Genomic DNA, 23,732 nt, shown 5'->3' on the forward strand with positions numbered 1-23,732 from the left:
TGCACACCAACTTTTTTTCTTTGTTTAAATTGAAGCATGGCATAAGGAAAATTTCCCTTATATGAATCTAGCACTCCCCTTTTCTATCCCTATAAGTTATCATTTACTCAAATAACTATTGCCCCTCATAAATATTTTTCCCTCTTTTCCTCTTTCAAAGAATAAAATCAAACAGGCAGATTCATTTAAGGATCATATTATGGTTTGTAGATCACTGCTACATAAAATTGTATATATGGGACATCATATATACGGAAAGTCTTGAAATCTTGACTTTCAAATTAACAAGACAAACACAGTTTACATACCAAAATGCAATTTGCTCTGATACAGGAGCATCAGAATGTCTGGAATCTGCTTTAACCAATTAAGCCATTCAAGACAAGAGGAAAATAAAGCCTTCAGCGAATTCATTGAAGGTACCATCTCCCAGGCTCCCACTGTCTGTTAATCGATCCTTTTAAGTGAGACTAATGAGTCGTATATGTACCTGATGGGATGCTCTCACCCTACAACCTCAGAGGAGTTAAAGTTACACCGAGAATCAGCTGGGTGAAAGGGAGGGCTGGAGGGCACCTCCAGGCCCACGTCTGCCTTGGCCCCTTAAAAACTATCCCCATGATCTGTCTTCAGGGAACTGAACGCCGCAGACCCCATTCCCTATTTTCCGTAAGGAGCCCATTAGTTCTTTAGCAGATTCTTCCATTCAGGTAGCTTCTAAGGCGAACGCTTTTGTTCGCTACCACTCACTGTAGTGGGGAAAGAACTGTAGAGAAATACAAAGCAAAATTGTGGCAGTAGCTTCTTTGCGACAAAGCATCCCTTTCCGTTCAGCTTTGGTAATTTAGAAGAGCCGAGGTTCTCAGGGGAGGTGGGTGAGGGGACCGCTAGGTCGAGGAACCCATAAACCAGGGGTCCCTGTTTTTTCCTTCTATTCACTTCCAGTCGCATCGCCACAACTCCCTCAACCCCTCTCAAAAAATATCAACACCAGCACTTATGATCTCTACGAATGGATGGTGGTGGTGTGTGTGTGGGGGGGGGGGCGTATTTTCTTTCTCTTAAGATTCTAAGCAGGACCCAGCCTCCAAACTAAAAATATATGGCAAATAAATAAAACAAAATAAGCCAAACCCAATGGGGTAACTATCTCGAGAGAGCAGTAGCTCTGGCACTTGCCAGGATACGCTGCAGTTGGAAACGGTTGGCTTTTGGTATTGAATTATTAATTTACTTATTCCCTCCTCGCCCCCTCCCCCAACCCCGATTGCCAAGCAAGAAATCTCTGCCTCTTCATTTTCCCCTCCGCCCCCACCTTATAGGAGTCTCCCACTTCTCGGCGGCCGGCCGTTCCGCCTCCCGCCAGCGGTGGCCTCGCATCCCTGGCCCTCTGCGGCCGCGGCGCTCCGCTGCGCTGCGCGGGGGGCGCCCGGCTCGGTGCGCGCTCCCATTCGCGCCCCGACCCGCGCGGCCGGGTCCCGGCGGCGGCGGCGGCGGCGGCGGCGGGGGGGGGGGGGGGGAGGACGGGGGGAGGCAGCGGGTGACAGATGTACTCCTCTGACAGCTCTCAGTATCAGCCCAGTGGCTCCCTGCCATTGGCTCAGTGCAATGGACCGGCAACGCCGCTCACTATAATAACACTCATGCCTGCCAGCAGCAGCAACTCCGAGTGCGGGCACCGAACGCGGGGGATGCTGCCGCCGCCGCCGTCACCGCCGCCGCTGCCGCTGCCGCTCGGGCGGCTCCTGCTGCCCGGCTCCGCTCGGCCGCCGCTCGGGCACTGACTCCCGCTCCGCTCCGTCCTGCCTGCCCGCCTGCCCGGCCGGCCCCCAGCCCGCAGAGCCCCAAGGCGAATTCGGAGAGAAACAGGCACTGAGAGAAAGCGCGGCGAGCATGCGGAGGCGGGGAAGCCCAGGCGCGCGCGGCACAGGGGTGTAGTGAGCCCGTGTCTGGAGGGCGTGCGAGCCAGGCGGCGTTCGCCTTCCCTCCGGGTCCCTAGCCCACCTCCCTCGGCTCCGGCGCGCTGCGGCTGCAGGCGCGGGGTGCATGGAAGCGGCGGCTGGGGTGGTGGAGGCGGCGGCTGCCCCATGGAGTGTTATTACATTGTCATCAGCTCCACGCATCTCAGCAACGGACACTTTCGCAACATCAAGGGAGTTTTCCGGGGCCCTCTCAGCAAGAACGGAAACAAAACTCTGGTAATCACTTCTCTCTCTCTCTCTTCTCTCTCTTCTCTCTTCCCTGTCTGTCTGTCTCCTTTCTAAAAGGGCATTTGGAGGATTGAGGTTGCGATGAGATTTTTGGAGGTGTCGCGATTCAATTTGGTTTATAATGTATTCATTTAATTATCTTGTGGGCGTAGGGTGAGAATTAGGTGTAGAAAAAGGCAGGAATCTTAGGAAAGCTGTACTCCCTGGCTGTGGTTGACACTTCAGTAACGCTCCGGACTCCACCTTACTCCATAATGCTGAAGATCACCACACTTTCTGCTTATTTGAAGCGAATTGTGTCAGTAGGACCTCTTTTTAAGGCAGAAAAAGAAAAGCCTTAACCCCAAGTGACCCCATAACATTTTTTTCAGTTTAGGAAGCTGAAGGTGAATGAGGATGTGAGTGCCTCTGATGGAAGCAGGGAACCATGTGGCTGGTGGTATGAAACAAGTGGCAGGATTGAGTGATGGGCTCGGAAGGAGTGTGTATTCTGGCTGTCTCCAGAAGGACTGGAAGCAAACTTGTCTGGTGAGAAGTTGTCAGTACTAAGCTTAATAGAGTGACTCCAGAACCCCATGTCGACCCCTTGTCGTTCACTCAAAAAATATTGGAAATAAGTGAGGGGCGATCATTGTGTTACGTTCAGAGGCACTAGGAAACAGGCTAGACAAACAGAACCCATGCAGTCGCTGGGAGGTTCTCTCTGGACCACAGAGCTTCATCTTTCAGCATCTTAGTAGAAAGAGCACTCCTGATTGGTGGGAGAAGATGTGTGGAGCATTGAGATAGTGCTGGATGATAGCTCTTACTTTTTCTTCCAAATCCCTTCTTACCTACAAAACCTCTCTGCAGAACTGACTCCCATGTATTGGTATCTCCTGAGAGGTATACACTTCAGTAAAGAGAAAAAAAAAAAAGAAATAGAGAAAGGCACATTAGGCTAAGTGCTGCAAGGAGAGTAAAGCCAGAATAAGGTGGTAATATGCAAATGTATTTATCACTAAATTCTGGATCTGTTAGCAAGCATCACCCCTTCCTACCCCCTTTTTTCCCCACAAAGTGGTTGCCTGTCCTGAGTGAGGAGAAGTTTAAGGACAGACTCAATTAATCCAAATGTAAATACAATATTCTTAATCTACTTTTCTTTATATATCTTAAAATATGATTCCACATACTTTTAAAAAATGTGCTGTGATGTTTTCCAAGAATGAAGTTTTCATCAGAAGTTTTAAGTGAATTCTGACATTGATATGCTGCATTTGATTGTTTTTTCCCCCCATGAATCTATTAGACCCCTCCTCTCTGCTCATTTAAGACTCAAAGAAGCAGAGTTAGTTTGTTGCTTTTATTATTGTTCTGGGTAAGATTGTTGTTGTTGTTGTTGTTGTTGAACAAAAGAAAGTGAAAATACTCTTCTGTGGTCTTCCTTACTGGAGTACTGTACCTCAGTACTCCAGTACTCCAGTACTTGGCCTACAGAGCAGTAGGCCAAGGCTAAGGGAATTATTGAGATTATTCTAGCTCGATTTATAAGACTCAACCATTAAGAAAGTAAATATTACTTTTTTGGGGGGTGGGACCTTCATTTTGAAGAAGTATACTCTGGTTTGTTTATTAATCAGATTTTACGTATGGGAAAATGCAAACTTATTGAACAATATCTCATCTCCGTAGTTATAATAATGGCGTAGGTGATAAAACCACACAATAGAGTTCATTATATATATACACATATATATGTATATACACATATATATACATATATATGTGTATATACATATACACATACATATATGTATGTGTATATATATATATATATATATATATATATATATATATATATATTGCCAGACCTCAACTTGTTAAAGTTTTGGTAATCTTTATACTTAAGTCAACCTTGGCTTTCTAACCATGGTTGAACTTGCTTATGCTGATTTGTTTCTTGTGTGTTTGAAATTGATTAGTTCTTTATCATTCATATTAACAAAGACTAGGTTAAAGCCTAGATTTGCCAGTGTAACTTTGGGATTAAAACGGGTGTTACAAAGGAACTGCCTTTATGAGATGAATAAATGTAAATATATACAAATGTCAGAAGGCACAAACTGAGATAAAAAGGTTTGGAAATAGTTCCTATCAGATTTCTCTTAGTTATAGTAAAAGAGCTTACCAGGGCTTCGGTTAATCCTTTTAAGTTAAATTCATAAACTGCCCAAGTTTGTATTTCCTATGTAAGAGATTTACAATGACAAAAATAATGTAGATTTTCATATATGGTCCAACTATATTTGAAACTATTACTTTAACAAGGTGATATATGTCATATGTTTGTTTCCTTTTGATGATTTTGTTCTTGAACAGAATGAGACTTGTGCCTATTCTTTTAAGTATAACAGAAGAGATTCTAAATATATTCTTTTTTTTTTTTTACTAAAAAACATTTATTCTTTACAGACATTTATAGTTACCTAAAAATGTATTCTCTATAGCACATAGGATTCCATGAGGACTTACTATAAGCTAAAAGTTACTACTATAAGCTGAAAACAGAAAACTGAACCTGAAACTTCTCAGAATTAGCAACCTTAATAAAAAACACAAAATAATCTTTAAAATGTATATTTGCTACATTTTGAATATTTTTGAGTAAGAATTTATGGTTTATCATGTTTTTATCCCAGTTTCATAGAATAATAATTATGACATCTTTTCTACCTCTTGTCTGATTTTGACACATTCTTGCTTTTTGAAATATGTATTAAATTAAAAGGATTTTAATATCTGCAGTATTTTTTTTTTTTTTCAGGAAAGCACAACTTAAAACACAAAACCATTCAGGGAAAAGGTATTTTGATTTTTCCAAAGAAGTTGCAATTACTTTCAATCACTGGATAACTAATGGATACCTTAAACATTTTAAAAGTTCAGATTTAAAAAAATGATTTTATAATCTTTAAAAAATCATTGAACTGATTTAAGATAACCTATAGTTGTGAACACAGTAATATTTCATGAATTAGAAGTTATTTGAGAATAAAATTACTTATAGAATAAAACACTGGTTACAATGACATTGATTAATTGCTTTAACCCTAAATCCAGAATGTAATCCTGCCACTCATATTGCGGAGACATTCAAAATGTGCAGTCCTTTCCATAGGTCCTATTAGACCACTCACACATAAAATTTTTAAAAAGTACTTCAAGTTTACTCCTGTTGTTAATCCTGACCCTATTCCTGAGATTTTAAATATATTTCTTTTGACAATTTTAACTGGAAATAAACAAATTTTCATTTTGAAATGTCTTACAAGCAAAGAGAAAGGTTCCTCTGCTTGTCATGTTTTCTGTTATAAATAGCATCATATCTGTGATGCAGCTTTAATTCCATGGAAAAATAAATACGCTATTATTTTATTAGTGCTCCTAAATATTTTGAATAAGTTATATGGTTGAATGGCGATAAATTGTTTACCTTTTATGTATATTCATTCTTTTTCCTTAGATTTTCCCAAACTACCATTGTGCATATAATTGTTTTTTGGATAAAGACATTTTGTTATACTTTTGTTTTGCAATTGGTCCACAAAATTAATTCGGCTTAATTTTATATTTTAAAACATTTAAATATATATTTAATACAATTTTTAATATATATTTAATCACTTTTAATATAGAATTTAGGGTTTTCCTTTGGAACTTTGGAAATCATTACTAATTTGTTCATTACATTCATTAGTTGGTCAGTATTTTTGTATCTCATAAGAGCATTATATCTGTTTTACTGACTATGGAATTCAAAAAGAATGAGTGATAGTTTTAAGTTTATACAGTGAGTCGATATTATAATGCAGATTTCCTGACTCCAGACTTCCTTCCTTTATAATTTATATGGAATCTGTAGGAATTTCTATGATAATATTCATATTGATAAAGAGATGGTATTGATGTCATCCATTGTTTAAAGACACTCTACTTGTCCACTTACTTCCAGGTATTTAGAAATAGTGCCATATTCACAGAATAATTTGAGTTCAAATTTATTTTATTTCTCATCCTTCAATATGCAAATATCAATAATTTCTCTCTGGCCTAAGCTCTGTTTCTATAGGCTGCCCTCCATTTCTAATATACTAAGTACCAGGTTTGGCAAGAAAAGAAGAATTAACTCATTAGTGAATTCTCAATATATTTGAATTCATTCAGATTTATTGAGACGCCTCGATTGGAAAGCACTATTCTAGGTTCCACAGGCTCTGCGCTGAGGATTATGCACTAAATAGTGTGGGTTAAGATGTATTCAGGGATGCTCCTGTTCATTTTGAGTGTGTTGAAAAAGTATTCACATATTTTGACATGTTTGCAGGGTTCTTGTCACTCAGAACATTTTCATATGTACTCATTTTGAAAAGTTTGAAAAAATTCTGAGTTTTTCCTTTGTATATATAGGAACTCACTAAAATTAGGAAGGTCTTTGAAATATACTATATGTCCTTTTGTTCTAATTATTATTATCTAATATGATATTATCATTCATGTCATTCCCTTACACATTTCTGTATCTCCTAGGGAATGTAATTTGAGAGATTTCTCCTCTCATTGAAGCCCATTTATGAGGCACATTTAAGACTTTGCATAAGACTAATGAGACCAGTTGCTGAATTAATGCTGATAAAAATTGTCATTGTTAGATTAATATCCTCAAGAAAGGTCAGGGGTGAGGGTGGATTAGAGTGATGTCTTAACACATTCTCAAACTTTCCCACTTTATAAACTTGTTCACATAATCAGTCGGTGTCTATTCTTTCAAGTTTCTTTTAAACTATTATACATTCAGTATTAAAAATCATGTCATGTGTCACTTTTGTGAACTTAAGGTATCATATATTCTTTGCTCTACTGTTTTTTATTGTCACAAAACTTCACAGTATGTGCATTTTCAGAACGCATTATTCAAGTAAGGAAAATAATAATTAAATCATTGGTGTGATGATCTACTTAAAAAATGTAAGCAGTATTTTAAGGCAAATGTTGTTAAGTGATACCCATTGTTCCAACACACCTTGTTAGTTCATCACATATTAATTAAGGTATTTTTGATAACTGAAATTCAAATAGTGACTAATGTTTTCACATCTCAGTTATTGATGACTACAACTACATTTTTATTGAAAATACAGACAGATCAGCAAAAGCTTTGGGGACCACCTAATCCAAAGGTTTCTTACGGTTGTATTCATGGTCAAATTCAGGCTGTTGAGGTATTTTGTTTAGTATGTACCATCTGTCAAAAGTTCAGAAATAACAGAAGTAAACCCAGTGAATTACTCAAGTAAAGTAAGACCGCAATTAATGTTGTCCAGAGGTTCTTGGAAACTGGGACTTAAAGCAAAACGACGTATAATGAAACCAATTTTACCACAGGTGAATTGATATAAATAGGAGCGGAGTTCCTATAGCGTATTTCTAGTCACAAAAATATCACCAAACTTCTAATTAAGGACTCAGAACACTTCTAATATTAAACATTGGAATACATGTGAGCTATACACGCATTTAAGAAAAATAAATAAAAGCAAGTAAGATCATTATTTTTCAGTCTGCTTCTTCCAGTTCAGGTCCCTGGGTGGCCATAGCCTATCCTGCCAGCTCAGGGCACAAGGCAGGAACCCACTCTGGACAGGATAGCCTTCCATAGCAGGGCACACTCACACACACACTCACACTCACTCAGACTGGGACGATTTACACATGCCAGTTAAATTAATGTGCACATATTTGGGATATGGGAGGAAACCAGAGAACCTGAAGAAAATCCATTCAGACATGGGGAGAATATGCAAACTCTGCACAGACAGTGGCCCTGGTGGGGAATTTATTTATTTATTTTTCTCATCAGTGTCATAATGAAATGACATTGAACGAAAGGATGTTATTCAAGGATCTGCTATAGTAATTAATAAAAGGTTATTGTGCGCACATCAAAAAGACAGTTTGCAAACTGGGAGTACTCAAACCAAAACATCGAATGAAGCTCAGGGGTATATTGTTATAAAGCACCTTATATAGTGAGAAAGCAGTGCCTTTATCCTTCACAGAGATTAGTTATAATATTAGAATTTTCAGTGGTTACCTGATCTCAGTCTTGGGAAACAGTTCACATTTTGCTTATGATTTCCAGAGTCATAAGCAAAAGTGAGCCAGGTCAAGCTAGTCTTGCAAAATAAGCTAAATTAAGCTTTGTTTATATGATTAAATTTGTTTTCTCTGCTCATGAGTTTTTTAAGGCTGGCCTCTGTTTGTTTTTTATTTTAACAATTCCCCCCCTTTTGGTCATTCTCTCAGCAAGCTAAGGTTATGAACAATCAGACTAGTATATCTAGGTTACCACCATTGACATATAGTCAGGCTGAAGAATCACACATTTGCTGTTTTCACTAGTTGTGTCATCAAACGGCAGGGACATGTAGTCATTGCCTTTATCATTATGTGGTTATTGTTGCTTTCATCCACTTGTCTGATCCTGATGGATACCATTTGGCTGCCGACAGTCATTTAAAACCCTCAAGAGTATACAATGCACTAGAGAGGTTAATATGATGACTATAAGAACAATAGCCAAGTATTGAGAAATTCCCCAGAGCAGATATTTGTAAGAGCCAAGACTTAACCAGTTAAATAACTCAAATGGGTTATAATCAGATTCAGGCTTTACCTTTCTAATTCAATCAATAATTTCTTTTGGATAATGTGTAATTCGGTTTCAATTTTATTTAAGTTATTTTCATAAGCACAACACGATTCGTTAGCAAACACATAGCCTCATGATTACTTAGGACAGGATGGACATGAATGAGGTTGTTTTGTTTCAGGAGGCTGTGTTGTAGGTGAGCTTCCACCTAAATTAGGCCTCTGTGTGGTGTGAGCAATCAGGTAATTTAATGAGAGGTATTCCTATGGAAACAAACAACAACAACAAAAAACAAAGGTTAATAGTTTGAGCAAAATATAAATTCAGTTTCTGAGTTTGGAGATCAGTCGAGAAAATTTCTGGACGTCAGGTTAGAAACAATTTCAGGTGGAATGAGGGCAAGTAGTGGCCATCAGACAGATTTTCTTTGTTTGTTATGTAACTGTCTTCGGTGATCTTTCTGAGTGGCTGCATTACAACAGGTATGAAGATGGTCCCACATACGAGCTATTGTGATGACTTCTCAAGTGTATATCAAGTTGTCTAGTGTTAGCTTGCATGGCCTCAAGAAAGGGTACTTTTCATAGTGACTCTAAGTCAAAATAGTGGGAGAAGATTGGAAATGTTAGTTTGGAGAATTCTAACCAAATATTAGAAGAAATTACAAGAATTTACGATTCAGTCCAGTTTTCAGATAGAAATCAAAACCTCACAGATGATTAATAGCACTAGAATCTGATAGCCATAAAGCTACATTATTAAAATATAATTTCCTCTTATAATCATCCCTATTTCTATCAAAGATAACTATAAAACGATTGACTTGTTTGCAAATTAAATCTAATTTTAATAAACTTGGCCTGATTATTTACATAAATGCAGCAAGAGTAGTAATTGACCATATAGGCTGTTTTAAATCTGCTTTGCTGGAACTTTTCATATGGAATCTCACATTGGACTTTCAAAAGCCTCTTGAAGCTATGAAGCAAAGCCAAGGACTTGTCTAATGTCCTGTTACAAGGAGAACAGATTCGTATTGAACTCATGCAAATACAAATATTATCATGAAAAATAAGAATATTTAATAAGAGTTTCTGAATTCTGGAGTGATCAAATAGAGATAAAGAGATAAATGTTTCGATCTTTGTGGCAAAAATATACTTTACCAAATTTCTGTGAGTTATAGATAGATTTAAAGAAAGGAGAAAGGGGGGTCCTTTAAATCTGGAATAAAACACAAAACATTAAATACAGCAATGTTTTAAATGAAGTCCTAAAAACTATAATTATCTTCATCAGTTGATTTAGTCTGTTGCAATTAATTTTTGTTGATCCGGATCTTTTGTTAGCAGTTTTATGAATTTATCAGTTTCCCATCAGAAATTTAGAACTTCTTACCCAGTTCACTGCTATGGTCTTACAGTTATCATAAACTTGCATTCTAGAGTACTTGTCAGGGTATTTTCCTTGAATCCCTTTGAAAATTAAGCATTTTTGCAGGAACAGTTTTGCAGAAGCATCAGAATAAAACAACTGAATACAAATGACAAAAGACTTAAAAAATTGGCTGGTTAAAGATCTGATTCTCGTTATAATGCCATTGACAAGGGAATTTGGTTATTTCTGTAACGTAGATTTTAAAATTGTGATTGATAACAGTATAACAGTACATATTTGTCCAGCAATTTCATATAAATATACCTTAGAGAAACTATAGCATCACTTATTTGACAATGCTTCCTATGAAACTTAAGCTATACACAAAGTTACATAGTTGTAAGAAACTTAGCTTTTTTAACAGAGAAGACTCAATTTGCTTAAATAATCAAAGACCCAGTAAAGACAAAGCAGAGAATCATTGTTTTCTAGGCAGATCACATTAAAGGTAAAGAAAAACCTTTGTTTATAACTTCGTATTAAGAGCAAAACAATAATTTTAGAAAACTTTGTTGTTTTAACAGAGATGAAACAAAATTCTAATTTTGCACCAGTATACTTTTGATATTAAAACATTTTTTTTAACTTAAATAAAACCATTCCAGTCTTAGCTTTACCACACATAAAATTCCTTTGTCAAGATTCCTTCTCCACATACCTTCTGCCACTTTGTATCTCCAATTAGGTTTTATCCTATTTTTTTTCCTTTCTTATTCAGGCACAATCATTTTACCTTTAGGACAGTATTACTTTTCTTTTATTTCCTTTTCTTTTCTTTCCTTTTCTTTTTTCTTTTTTTTTAATTTACCTAAACAGACAAACAAACATGTCTTTCATATCTTTCCTTATTTAAGACACATGTTCTATTTGCCTTATCTACATTTCAAATACAGTCATTTTCTTTCACCCTTATTGTTCTAATAGAGTCATAAAAAACTGTAACTCTCTTACAAATCAGCTTTGGCAAGGGTACTTCTACAGCAGCCTGTATTTAAAACAACAACAACAACAACAAAAAAAAAAACAGAAGAAAAACCAGCTTCCCTTTCTTTCTTCAGTCCCAGTGGCAGTTCTTTGGTTTTCTCTTGGGCCATTTACATTTTAAAGACGTGATAAGATTAGAGAGGCCTTCGAAAGGGGAGAGGGTGTAAAGTTGTTACTGGTGAAGAAGCAGATTTTACTTGTGCTGGCTGGGTGAGGAGAACGTTATGTAACACAATGTTTTTGTCTGTGTTCAAACATCATTGCGGAGAGTTTTTGTTTTTTGTTTCCCCCCGCCCCTCATTCCACCGAGCTCATAGACGACCTTGTAGACTGTGAAACTGTTCCTATTTGATAAAAGTACACTATGTCTTTCTCTTAGATCTAGATAAGTTCTCAGGAAGAACTTGCCAACAGGTCTCAGGGACTGCTTTTTTTCTTTCTCAGCAATGACCTGAGAATGGATGTTTGCAACTAGGAGGGAGACAAGACTTTCAGAAAAGAGAATTTCAAGGAAATGAGATCCAAAACTGGGGACTTTTAGGGATAAGGGAGGAAAGGAGGATGATCTAGAATGATCATGGTGGAATAAAGGGACATGTGCTCTAAACTGGCACATTAATATGAGGGAGATATAACGTTCACCCAGCTCTTGAGAGAGATACAGGGGGAACGATGTTTTCATGAGAGACAGACTTCAGTTGGGTCAAAAAGGTGAAGTGAAAAGTCTAAAGTTACAGGGGAGTCATTGATAATGGACATTTCTGAATTCAAGGAGATACAGTCCAAGAGTTTTAGGACATGTGGAAATACAGAGTTGTGGAATGAAAAAGGGCATAACATCATAGGAGACGGAAGTCTGGGGAATAAGGGAGAATTTGGGAGCTCAGGGCTTCTTGTGGCCACTGACATCATTGAGGATACAGGGTAGGATCCAACTGGTTACAGCAATCCCAAGGCAGATAGTTGCAGCAGGGAGTGGTGGAGGATGACAGAGCAGTAGGAGGCCTGTGGGAGCTCTCAGAGTTCTTGGGCTCACCTTTCACTCCTGTGAGACTGAGTTATGCTTGACCCTACTCTGGGCTTTAGAGCTTTCTTCTCATCCCTGCTGAAGTGTTACGGCAGAGGGCCATGGTTACCTCTAGTGTGCCGATTTCCTCCCATATTCAGCCAGTTAGGATTCAAAGTATTAACAATAACTCAAAGGTTAACCCATGCATATTGCCTTATTTATGCCCTTCAGACAGAAGATACATAAAGAATTCAGTGTGGAGTAAGTAAATTTTGTTTGGAGAGACTTTAGAAAACATCTGGAACTCTGGGAGTTGCCAAACATGTTAGATGGATTATGGAAAGCAGGAGAGTTTTGGGCAATAAGTCTCTGGGAAAGAAAAATTAATATAAGATCCAGTCTTATTTTAATATAAGACTGGGTATAATATAATATAATATAATATAATATAATATAATATAATACCGGGTCAACATTAATTTTTGCCCCAAAAGATGCATTAGAGCTGATGGTCGAGCTAGGTCTTATTTTCAGGGAAACACGGTGGTGGCTGAAAGCACAAACACTTAATAACTAGATGGATCTCATCTTAAATACTAGTTATACCTCTCTATCAGTAAATAGTGAGTAAAGCTGCTTGTAACAAGAACCCTAAATACCAACTCTGTACCTAAAATTGTATTTTACATAAGTTGTTAGTATAAGACAAATATGCAAGTAGATATTTTTTAACATTAAGTGGCTTAATAATGTCAAGGCTAAAGACTGAATTTATTTGCATTTTCCTACAGTTGTAAGGTAGTTACTGCTCCCACCATCACAATGACGTTCTAACTAAAATAGTTGAATAAGGAGAAAGTGCAAAAAGTTGATTATTTTCTTTAAGAAGTCCACCCAACAGTGTTTGCTTTGGCCAGAGCTGTGTCACAGGACTACTTCTAAGTGTATGGAAGGAAGGAAACATAATTAACCCAGGAACATTGCTAATCCCAATAAAATCAGTATGATGTTAGTAAGAAAGAGATGATTGATCAAAGAGAAATCTTCCGCAACTAGTCACTAGCTTTATGACCTTGGTCAAGTTTACGTCTCTCACTATCACTTATATTTTCTTTAAATGGAGATGATAATAAAACCTACCTAGGAGATAGGCCTGCAGATCAAATTAGATGAAGAATATAATTTCAACAAGGTTTGACACATAATAAACTCTCAGTTAATGGTGGTGGCTATTGACAATAGTTCATATTGGAACATTAATATCTGTGTTATAATCTCATTCTTTCAATTCAATGTGTATAAATGTATGTAATTTGGATATTAGTATTGAATAATATCGATATTTCCTATTTTATCTCAGATTACCTGTGGCACCTCTTACATTCTTATCCCAACCCCAAAATTCATAAAATCTCCTCCCTTAAATATGGAGTGTGCCCTTAATGTTCTAGAAGATAAATAAATGAAAATCCTATGACAACCTTCAGATATTAGCCATTCTTTTGACTCGTCAAGTTCATGGAAATATACTCTGTACTCCTAGAAGGCTAGCTCTTTAGGAAAGGTTAGAATTTCTTTTCACTTTCTTCAATGATAATATATGTATTCATAGCTGTGATTCCCTTGCACTGTCTTGGGTCACTGCAGTTCTGATGTTACACAATTAATATTTACACTAGGGGGCGGCATGACATTTTCTCTTGCTCTCATATAGACACATATAGTAAATAATCATGGATTAATACATTTGTCAAATATAGTTACAACAGTTTATTTTTGTTTTTGTTTTTGTTTTGTTTGTTTGTTTAACTAAAAGTCACTTCAGAATTTCACTGACCAGAAAGTCAATACGGAAACGCTACCTAGGTTTGGTGTATTTCATATTAATTTGTATACTTCACCAAGTAAATTGTTCTTGGCTATTCTCTACCTCAGTCACATGTGATATATGTAGTAAGATGAAGGTGACATAGAGTTGGTGTCCAAGTGTACTTTACTAGACTGTCATTCTTGGCTGTAAAAGTGTCAGTTTTCCTTATTAAGCTGATGTTTATAGATTCTTCTATCTTCAACCTAGTTTTACGATTCTTAATGCCCAATTTAATGTCATAGTTAATTTATAATTAATTTGATTGACATTTTCATGGGCTACATTATTAAGTAAAATAGAGGTAGATTGTGATGACCATTATTTATTGAAACAAAAATGGCTAAAACACCGAATAAAGAATATGTGAAATTGTGAAATCCAGCCCTATTTTCGTAATTGCCACAGGTGCTATCATAGGAAAATAGTTGCAAAATATCTGAGACTGAAATTTCTCAGTCTTATTAAAATTTAATGGAATTTCCTCCATAGAAATTGCGATTATATTTCTTAGGAGAAATGTGCAGATTGTATAAAATACTACAAATTGTTCCATTTGTGTTACTGTGAAATTATTGATGCAACATGAAAGACACAATTTTTATGGATTAAGACTTAAAGAAGCTGCTATTATGATACATGCTGTCACTAAAAAACTCACAAGGCAATTTTGCAAGTACAATGATATTAATAAAGTGTCAGTTGCAGCATATTACATATTGCTGTCCTGGAGAGCCACCTTTAAGACAATCTACAGTGCTGCCGTGTTTCCCCAAAAATAAGACCTAGCCAGACAATCAGTTCTAATGCATCTTTTGGAACAAAAATTAATATAAGACCTAGTCTTATTTTACTCTAAGACAGGGTCTTTAATATAATGTAATGTAATGTAATAATAAAATATAATATAATATAATATAATATAATAATATAATATCTGGTCTTATATTAATTTTTGCTCCAAAAGATGCATTAGAGGTGATTGTCTGGCTAAGTCTTATTTTCGGGGAAACATGGTACCATATTATTCCACAGTAAAGCGTTAATGAAGTAAATAATAGTAATAATAGTAATAAATCAAAACAAATTGATTCTTCTCTATATAGTGCGTAGCGTAGCTGTAAGCATAATTTGATGTTGTAAGAAAAAATTAGAGACTTAGGATGGTGTTTACTTATAATGTTAAGTTATTTTAATTAAAATACTAATCAATAATGCAACTCACACATAATCTGAGTAATTATTCGCCTTCCAGTCACTAAACATGCCAACTATTTTGACTCATTAATAAAGTACCAATACAATTTTGTCAACTATAAAACTATAGGTCATGTGAGAGATTCTTCTCTTTTCTCTCAATACCTTAAATAAAATAAATACAGTATCTATTCATTGGCACAGAAAAACTAGACATGCACCCACACAGCAAAGTCATGCATATTCTTTCTCTCTCTCTCCCCCTCATCTTTTTCCTCTCTCACTCCCTCTCTCCACATCTCTCTAACTCCCCTCTTACTACCACCCCTTTTCCTCCCACTGTAGTTTGGAAAGGCAGGAAGGATGTTGTTTTAATTTCATCCTGTTTGCATGTTTGTTTCTCAGGAAGTACACAAAATTCTAGTAGCAGTTTTGGCCAGGTCCAGAGATTAAAAAAAGGGAAAATTTGAAAAGTAATTAAGAATTGCCCCTCAGCCTCCAGATGGAATTTTGGGAAATCGGAATCAACTCAATGGCCAAAGTTCCACTGGATGGCCACAACCCTAGGAATTAAAACGAGAGAGAGAGAGAGAGAGAGAGAGAGAGAGAGAGAGAGAGAGAGAGAGAGAGAGAGAGAGAGAGACAAGAGGGAGGAATGGAGGATGGGAGGGAAGGTGGGTAAGTGGAAAGAAGAAAAGAAAGAAGTAGGGAGGAAGGGAGAGAAAGGAAAGGAAAGAAAGGAAGGGAGGGAGGGAAGAAGGAAGGAAGAAAGGAAGGAAGGGGCGGAGAGAAGATAATTCATTCTTAGGTAGTTAAGAAGAATTTAAATTAATATAATAAAATATATCAACTTAAGTAATTGGATGATGGTACATCCAGGTTTTGTTTGGGATAATCCCAGTTTAGGCTATTGTCCTAGAAAGCTTAATAATGGTATTGCTTTTAACTTTCAAAATTATTCTGATTTGGATGGTAATTTGTATGGTCATCCTGCTATATACACAAATCTTCACAGTGACAGGATCTGCCTGAAATGATTCTCTGTTCTCTATTGTAGCTGAAGTTTTGTGTTCTTTTAGGATTTGTAGATTCTTGTGAGAAAGCTCGCTATAGATGATGTCATTAAAATGATACGTGGCTATTTTTCAACCACCCTAAGCCCTATAATGTGCAGTGATAAAAGTAATGTAATTGTTCTTTTCTCCTCACCTTTTGGCAATTTGAGTTTAGCCGGATGGTGGAACAATGGATATTCAAAGTCAAGATGTTGCAAAGGCACAAGGTCAACCTGAGAGCATTTGAGGCAGCTGCAGCAGAGTTAAGAGTAGAAGGGACCCACCGTGAGTGTCCAGTGGCCATATACGAGCCAAGCCCTGTCAGTGAAAAGTTTCTGGGGCTGAAGGGCCCATTGCCTTGTTCCAAGCTGACTATTTTTGTGGCAGAATTTCATCCAAACACAGCCAGTTTGGGTTCCTCAACAAGCCTCACTCAACAGGGTCACCTTTGAATCTGTCAACTACTTAATACTCTTTCGATAAATGTATTTTATGCTTCATTTAATGAGTTAATTTTGGTTATTCTTAGCTGAAAAACGACTAGAATTAGGAGAACTTTAGAATTGTGATTTTGTTTTTTTTTCTCTAGGACATAAACATTTTGCTGGGTTTTACATCTAGTGAGTTTTGACAGTGTTTTACTTTCTCCTTTACTTCCCATCATTTAGCCTCTGGAACTACAGCGACTTAGGTTTGAATTCTAGCTATGTAAACTGGGCCAGTTATTTAACTCTCTTCGTTTCTGTTTCTTTATTCTAAACAAACAAACATTCAATTCATTTAGTTTCTGCTATGTACCATATGTATTTCAAACAAATTTTAAAAACTACTTGTATTTACTGCTGCAATGTCCTAAGATGGATATGTGTAAACAGGATTGCTGTGAGGATTAACTAATATAAGGGGATTCTCTACTTCAGTGGCTGGCACATAATCAAAGGTATTGTTATTTTTACCATTATTGATGTCTTAAAGAAGACTGTCCTTCCTCCTTCCAAAGCTGATACATGGGCTTGTGCTTCTCAGATGCCAAAGGAATAATACAAAGTATATGTGCTTTATAGAGTCCAGTGAAAAGTAGGCCAGGGAATTAATCATAAAATGTAGCACCTATGAGTAAATTACCTAGTTTATTTCATGTAGGAAAACTACATAGTTCTCTGTTATACAGATTCCAAACTAGATGATTGTAATTATTATGTGAGTATTTAGAAAATACAACATCCTGGACTTTACTTCACAGCTACTAAACCTTAATATCTCTGGGCAGGGTCCAAGAATCTAGCTTTAATAAGAGCCCTCAGGTGATTTTCACTGTTCTGTGATAAAACGTGTCTGACTTAGTTTCTTTTTTTTTTAATACATATTTATTAAATTACTCAATTATAGTTGACATACAGTACAATACTAGTTTCAGGTGTACAACACAGATGTACAACACAGATGTTAAATGTGATTAAACATTTGTATAACTTAGAAAGTGAGTTATATCCTGTTCTCTAGATTCCATGTATAAGTGAGATCATATGACGTTTGTCTTTCTCTGTTTGACTTATTCTACACAGCACAATACCCTCTTGGTCCATCCATGTTGTTGCAGATGGAAAAATTTAATTATTTTTTATGGCTGAGTAATATTCCATTGTATATATGTACCACCTTTTCTTTATCCATTCCTCCCTTGATGGACAGCCAGGTTGCCTCCACATCTTGGTATTGTAAATAATGCTTCAATGAGCATATGGATGTACATGTCCCTTTGAAGTAGTGTTTTGGGTTTCTTCAGATAAATACCCAGAAATGGAATTATTGGGTCCTTCTTTGACTCTTATTACAGCCTTTGTTTTAATGTCTATTTTGTTTGATACAAGTATTGCCACTTAGATTTTTTTTTTATTTGTTTCCATTTTCATGAAATATATTTTTCCCTCCTTTTACTTTTAACCTGTGTCTTTCGATCTGAAGTAAGTTTTTTGTAGGCAGCATAAGTGAGGGTTTTGTTTTCTTATCCATTCAGCTACCCTATGTCTTTTGATTGAAGCATTTAATTCATTTACATTTAAAATAATTGTTGATAAATATGTAGTTATTGCCATTTTATTATTCCTATTTTTGATCTTTATTTTTTTCTTCTTCTTCTTCTCGTAGAAGTCCCTTCAACATTCTTTGTAAGAGTGGTTTGGTGGTGACTAACTCCTTTAGCTTTTTCTTATATGGGAAGCATTTTAATCTGTCCTTTGATTCTTAATGATAGCTTTGCTGGATAGAATAATCTTGGTTGTGGGTCCTTGATTTTCATCACTTGGAATATTTTTGTGCCAATCCCTTCTGTCCTGCAAAGTTTCTGTTGAGAAATCAGCTGACAATCTTATGGGGGTTCCCTTGTAGGTATCTAATTGCTTTTCTCTTTGCTGATTTTAAGGTTCTCTCCTTGTCTATAACTTTTGGCATTTTAATTATAATATGCCTTGGTGTGGCCTCTTTGGGTTCATCTTGCTTGGGATTCTCTGTACTGCTAGGTCTTGGATGTCTTCACCAGGTTAGGAAAGTTTTCCATCATTGTTTCTTCAAATAGGTTTTCAGTTTTTTGCTCTCTCTCTTCTCCTTCTAGTAACCCCATGATGCACATGGTGGTATGCTTGATGTCCGAGAGGCCCTTTAAACTATCCTCATTTTTTTTTTTTTGGATTCTTTTTTCTTTTTACTGTTATGATTAAGTGTTTTCTGATATCTTATCTCCAAAATTGCTTATTCATGTTGTAAGCAGAAAATGTCTAGTTCTAGGTTCAGCTTATAAAACAATTTAGTTAATTTGGCCAATTTCCTTTTTAACTATGCTTTGGATATGTTTATTTATGTAGAGATTATGAGTAATAATGAATTTCATAATATTAATTTTCAATATGTGCTTTCAGAAAATCATTGGGTTGAACGACAAAGCAAATGGTTTAGATAAATATCAGGTAGTTTGGAAAATAATGAGATAAAGGTGAATAGTAGGTACTTTTATAAAAAGTATATCAATTATTTAATTTTGATCTCCTAGAGTTATAAATAAAATTATATCTGCGAATTATTGCTATTAAATCATGTGGTATCTTAATTACCTTTAGGGATTCATATTAAAGTATTTTATTTTTAAATTTTGTATAAGTATTATTAAATCATTGTTTGCATATGGGCAACTATCTTTTATCATTGTTTAGAATTTTTATTTATAACGTGATTATGATCCCATTGGAATCAATTCTACAATATAAATGTGTGATTGACTTAGTTATTTACTATAGTTTGATAAATCATCTAAATGTCTTTGAATAATTTTATTTAAATTATAGTTTCACACTATATTTTCAAATCCTAAGAATAAGAAAATCAACTTATGTACCTAAATTGTTTGATTATTGAAAATCAACTTATTTAATTAAATGCTCTTATTCTATCAGGTCCAGTGCTAAAACTTATATAAAGTATTTATTTTAATCATTTCAACAGGTCTTTAATTTGGTACTATTACAATTGCCATTTTACAAATAAGGAAACTTAGTTTTTAGAGGTTATATCTTATTCAATGACATCTATGGTGTTTTTAATTCATAGCTGTCTTGTGGACATTGTAGAGAATGGATATGAATACTAGGGCTTAACATATTTATGTCCATGTCTATTGCATTTTATTTAGCTTACAAATAGTGGACATTATGCATTCTCATATCCTAGAATAAATAGCTATGCCCAGGTTGGGGATTTAGAATTAGGGAATCTGTAAATGCATCCTTAAATATTTTCCCAAATATTATGTTATTCTTAAAAATATTTTTAATTTCATTTCTTTAAGTATATTTTTATTTTTGGTATCAAAGTCTGTATAGTTAATTAAAATGTGTCTTATTGCCCATTTGTTTGCTTATTAATAAAGTGTTCAATGAAGACACTTTCATGATTCTTTCTCTTTTTCATATGAACTGAAGAAGAGTTAATTAGATTAAGTAAGTTAAGTGTCAAATGGTATATTTCATGTATGCGGTCTTCTTTCGTGAATGTCTTTAGTTGCGCTGTCATGGCTGCCTCAATGTCCTGAATGTATTCAAAACGTTTACCTTCATTGGTCATTTTGACTTGGGGAAGGGCCAGAAGTTGCATAGTGCCAGATGTGGTGAATAAGGTACATGAGGACACACTGTATTGTTTTTTATTTGACAGATATTGCCATATACCAGAAGCTATGTGTGACACAGAGACTTTCTGTTGTGATCACAAAATATGGTGAATGCTGCTGCTGAGAGCCATCTAACAGAAAGGCAGGGATCGTCAATATGAGAAGTGGCATGTCGAACCTTAGTAACAGTATATGACAAGTTTCAACTTGTTCAGTGAAGTCAGTCAGGTGTGAGCTATGTTTGAGAGAAGGTGTGTTTTAAAGTGTGCTGTAAATCATCCTCCATCATGACAATGCTCCGTGCCACACATAGCTTCTGGGATATGACAATTTCTGTAAAATATAAACATTACGATGTATCCTCATCCACCTTATTCACTGGATCTGGCACCATGTGACTTCTGGCTCTTCCCCAAACTCAGAATGATTCAGGACATCAAGGTAGACACAACAGTGCAACTACAGACACAAAAGAGGACTTCCAGAACTGCTTCAGAAAGTGGCAAGAACAGTGGGATAAGTATGTTAGAAGCAAAGGGGAGTATTTTGAGAGGGATTAATGGCAATGTGTCTTTTACTACCGTGTTTCCCCCAAAATAAGACCTAACTGGAATATAAGCCCTAGCATGAATTTTCAGGATGACATCCCCTGAGCATAACCCCTAATGCATCTTTTGGAGCAAAAATTAGTATAAGATCCGGTCTTATTTTCGGGGGAACACTGTATAATTATTATTTTTTTTAATTAAACATTCACCATATTGTTTGATCATACCTTGTAGATTATATATTTCATCAAGATAGGAAAAAAAAGATTGTTCAGTGAAAGATGATATGATGTCAGTAAAATTCAGGGCTTAACAGATTTTTTTAAAGCATTTTCAATGTACTTTTTACATTTTTCTCGCAGCTTTTTGCAATCTTCTACTTATTATTAAGAGTAGCAAAAGTTTTCACACTCAAGCAGATAATGAATTACTTGCAAGTTGTGTATAGCTGAAAAAAACACCATCATTTTCTGGAATATATTATTTGGTTTTCCATTTATAGGAATAAGATAAGAGAAGCTGTCCGTTTTTCCAATCCCTCGGCTTTGCACAACACATTTGCAGAGGTTGGCTTTCAGCTTTAGATAGTTCATAATGTATAGGTTATCGTCCCATCATTCTCAGATGATTATTTTCAGTAAGAGTACAAGAAAATGAAAAGATATGAAGCCTTTTAATGAATTTTTTGCTGAGGTGCTGGAACTTCTCTATTTATTTATTTATTTATTTATTTATTTATTTATTTATTTATTTATTTTTTATTTTTTTCTAATTTCTGACTGCGCTGCAGAGGAGAGGAATGGTGGGGGAATGAAAGGGGAAATGAGAAAAGCACCTTATGATGTATGAACAGAAAGGAGCCTTTTATCAACCCTTCGGTGTGATTTGTAAAAAGCTTTCCACTTTCTGTTCTCAACAATGTTGTCCGAGACTAAAGTCTGTGTGCGTACTGTGTGTGTGTGTGTGTGTGTGTGTGTGTGTGTGTGTGTGTGTCTGATCGAGCTGAAAAACCACTAAGTGCAGTTAAAAGCTTCTGGGGCATTTGGGGTAAATAGGAACATTTTTAAGGATTAAGATTGTCTTTTATGCTGAGAAAATATAGGAAGTTTTTGAAGAAGAAGATAAAGGAAGTCAATATAATTTGTTGCAAATCGAAAGCTAGAAACAAAAACTGTATAGCTAAAAATAAAATTGATAATAAATATCCTTAAAGTGGAGATTCACAACATAATACCAAGCCCCTACATCACATTTCTTCTAAGTTCATATTTTTATATAAATATGTTCGTAATACAAAAAGCATCTGATATTTAATCAGGCAGCTATCATCAATACCTCCATTTTACTTATGAAGAACTGAAGATAATCTAAGGATCTTGCCAGAGATTATAAAATTTTATGAGTGTTCCAGCCTAGTTTTGTCTTAGGTTGTGTTTTAGTAACAACCACAATAAGTGGTAGCTATTTATATTATTTTTTTATAAATAATAATGCTATCAGCACTTTTGTTTTACAAAGAATAGCTGTAACGAAGATCAGTCATACAATGCAAATTTTAGATATTATTTACAAAATACATATTATACATTCTACCCTTAAAACAGTTTATGATTAAATCTATGCATAATAACAAAAATATATCAAATTAGAAATCAAATATATATTTCCAAAAAAAGTGTACAATTGTCACTAGGGAAATATGTGTAAGAACTTGTTTAAGTTTTAATTACTATATCACATAATTATATAGGTTTGTCAGAGAAGCAATAGTAAATACTTATTCCACTAAATAAATATGCAAATTATTAAAGACAGTTTGTATGGCAACATTTGAAAAATAGGAGTAATCACATTTAATGATAACTTAATTGTAGTGTTGCCTATAAATCCCTCATGTCTGTTTTGTGTGCCAAATATTGCATTATAATTTATTAAGTTTCTTCACTACAAATTAAAAGGAACAAATTGTGTGACAGAGAGTCCTACAAATATGAATAAAATATATTACTTTATTTTCTGCTAAAAATTTGCTAGTATTGCAAATTGATTCACCGAAGGGAGAAAGGTATAAGCAATAATTTTCACTAGAAGGAAGACTTTAGTAAATATAAGGTTGTGTTTTTGACAGTAGATAGGAAGCTCAGTGATTTGATTTTAATTTTACAATTATTTCTCATTAAAATTAGCAGAATGGACTCATGCAATTATTCATCGAATATGAATTAAGCAGGGTAGTAAATGATCTAGTAAGTCCCCCTTTCTCCTCTAGTACTTGCTTAGTCATCAGAGTGTACAATCACACCTATTCTCCTTGCTTGAGACTGTTGAAAGTCATCTTCAAGGAGAGTATAAAGTGACAGTAACTGGAGAGACAAGAAAAAATAATTTCAAATGGCAAGCAAAATGTACTAAATAAAATAAGAGCTTAATAGACATTCTGCAGAAAAGTGTTATAATTATTGGTAGGATAAAAACTGTCATAATTACTTGATTAGTTTCATCAGTTATAAACATGAACACTCAATATTTTTATAATTTCAGAATTCAAAGAAAAGGATAAATTATCTACCCTATC

The 23,732-nt window shown here is 35.5% G+C and overlaps 1 protein-coding gene across 1 annotated transcript in view; it reads left to right on the forward strand.

Moving 5' to 3' along the window:
• The first annotated feature begins 1,509 nt into the window (after window positions 1–1,509).
• ZNF804A (zinc finger protein 804A) overlaps window positions 1,510–23,732 on the forward strand; it is a 261,665-nt gene continuing 239,442 nt past the window's right edge. Inside the window, exon 1 of the mRNA XM_019752851.3 lies at window positions 1,510–2,198. Within this exon, the coding sequence (XP_019608410.3) occupies window positions 2,088–2,198 (111 nt within the window). The 5' untranslated portion in view covers window positions 1,510–2,087. The remainder of the gene's footprint in view (window positions 2,199–23,732) is intronic.

This window comes from Rhinolophus sinicus, chromosome 17 (assembly GCF_057876585.1).
Source record: "Rhinolophus sinicus isolate RSI-liver-muscle chromosome 17, RSI-T2T, whole genome shotgun sequence".
Classification (NCBI taxonomy): Eukaryota; Metazoa; Chordata; class Mammalia; order Chiroptera; family Rhinolophidae; genus Rhinolophus; species Rhinolophus sinicus.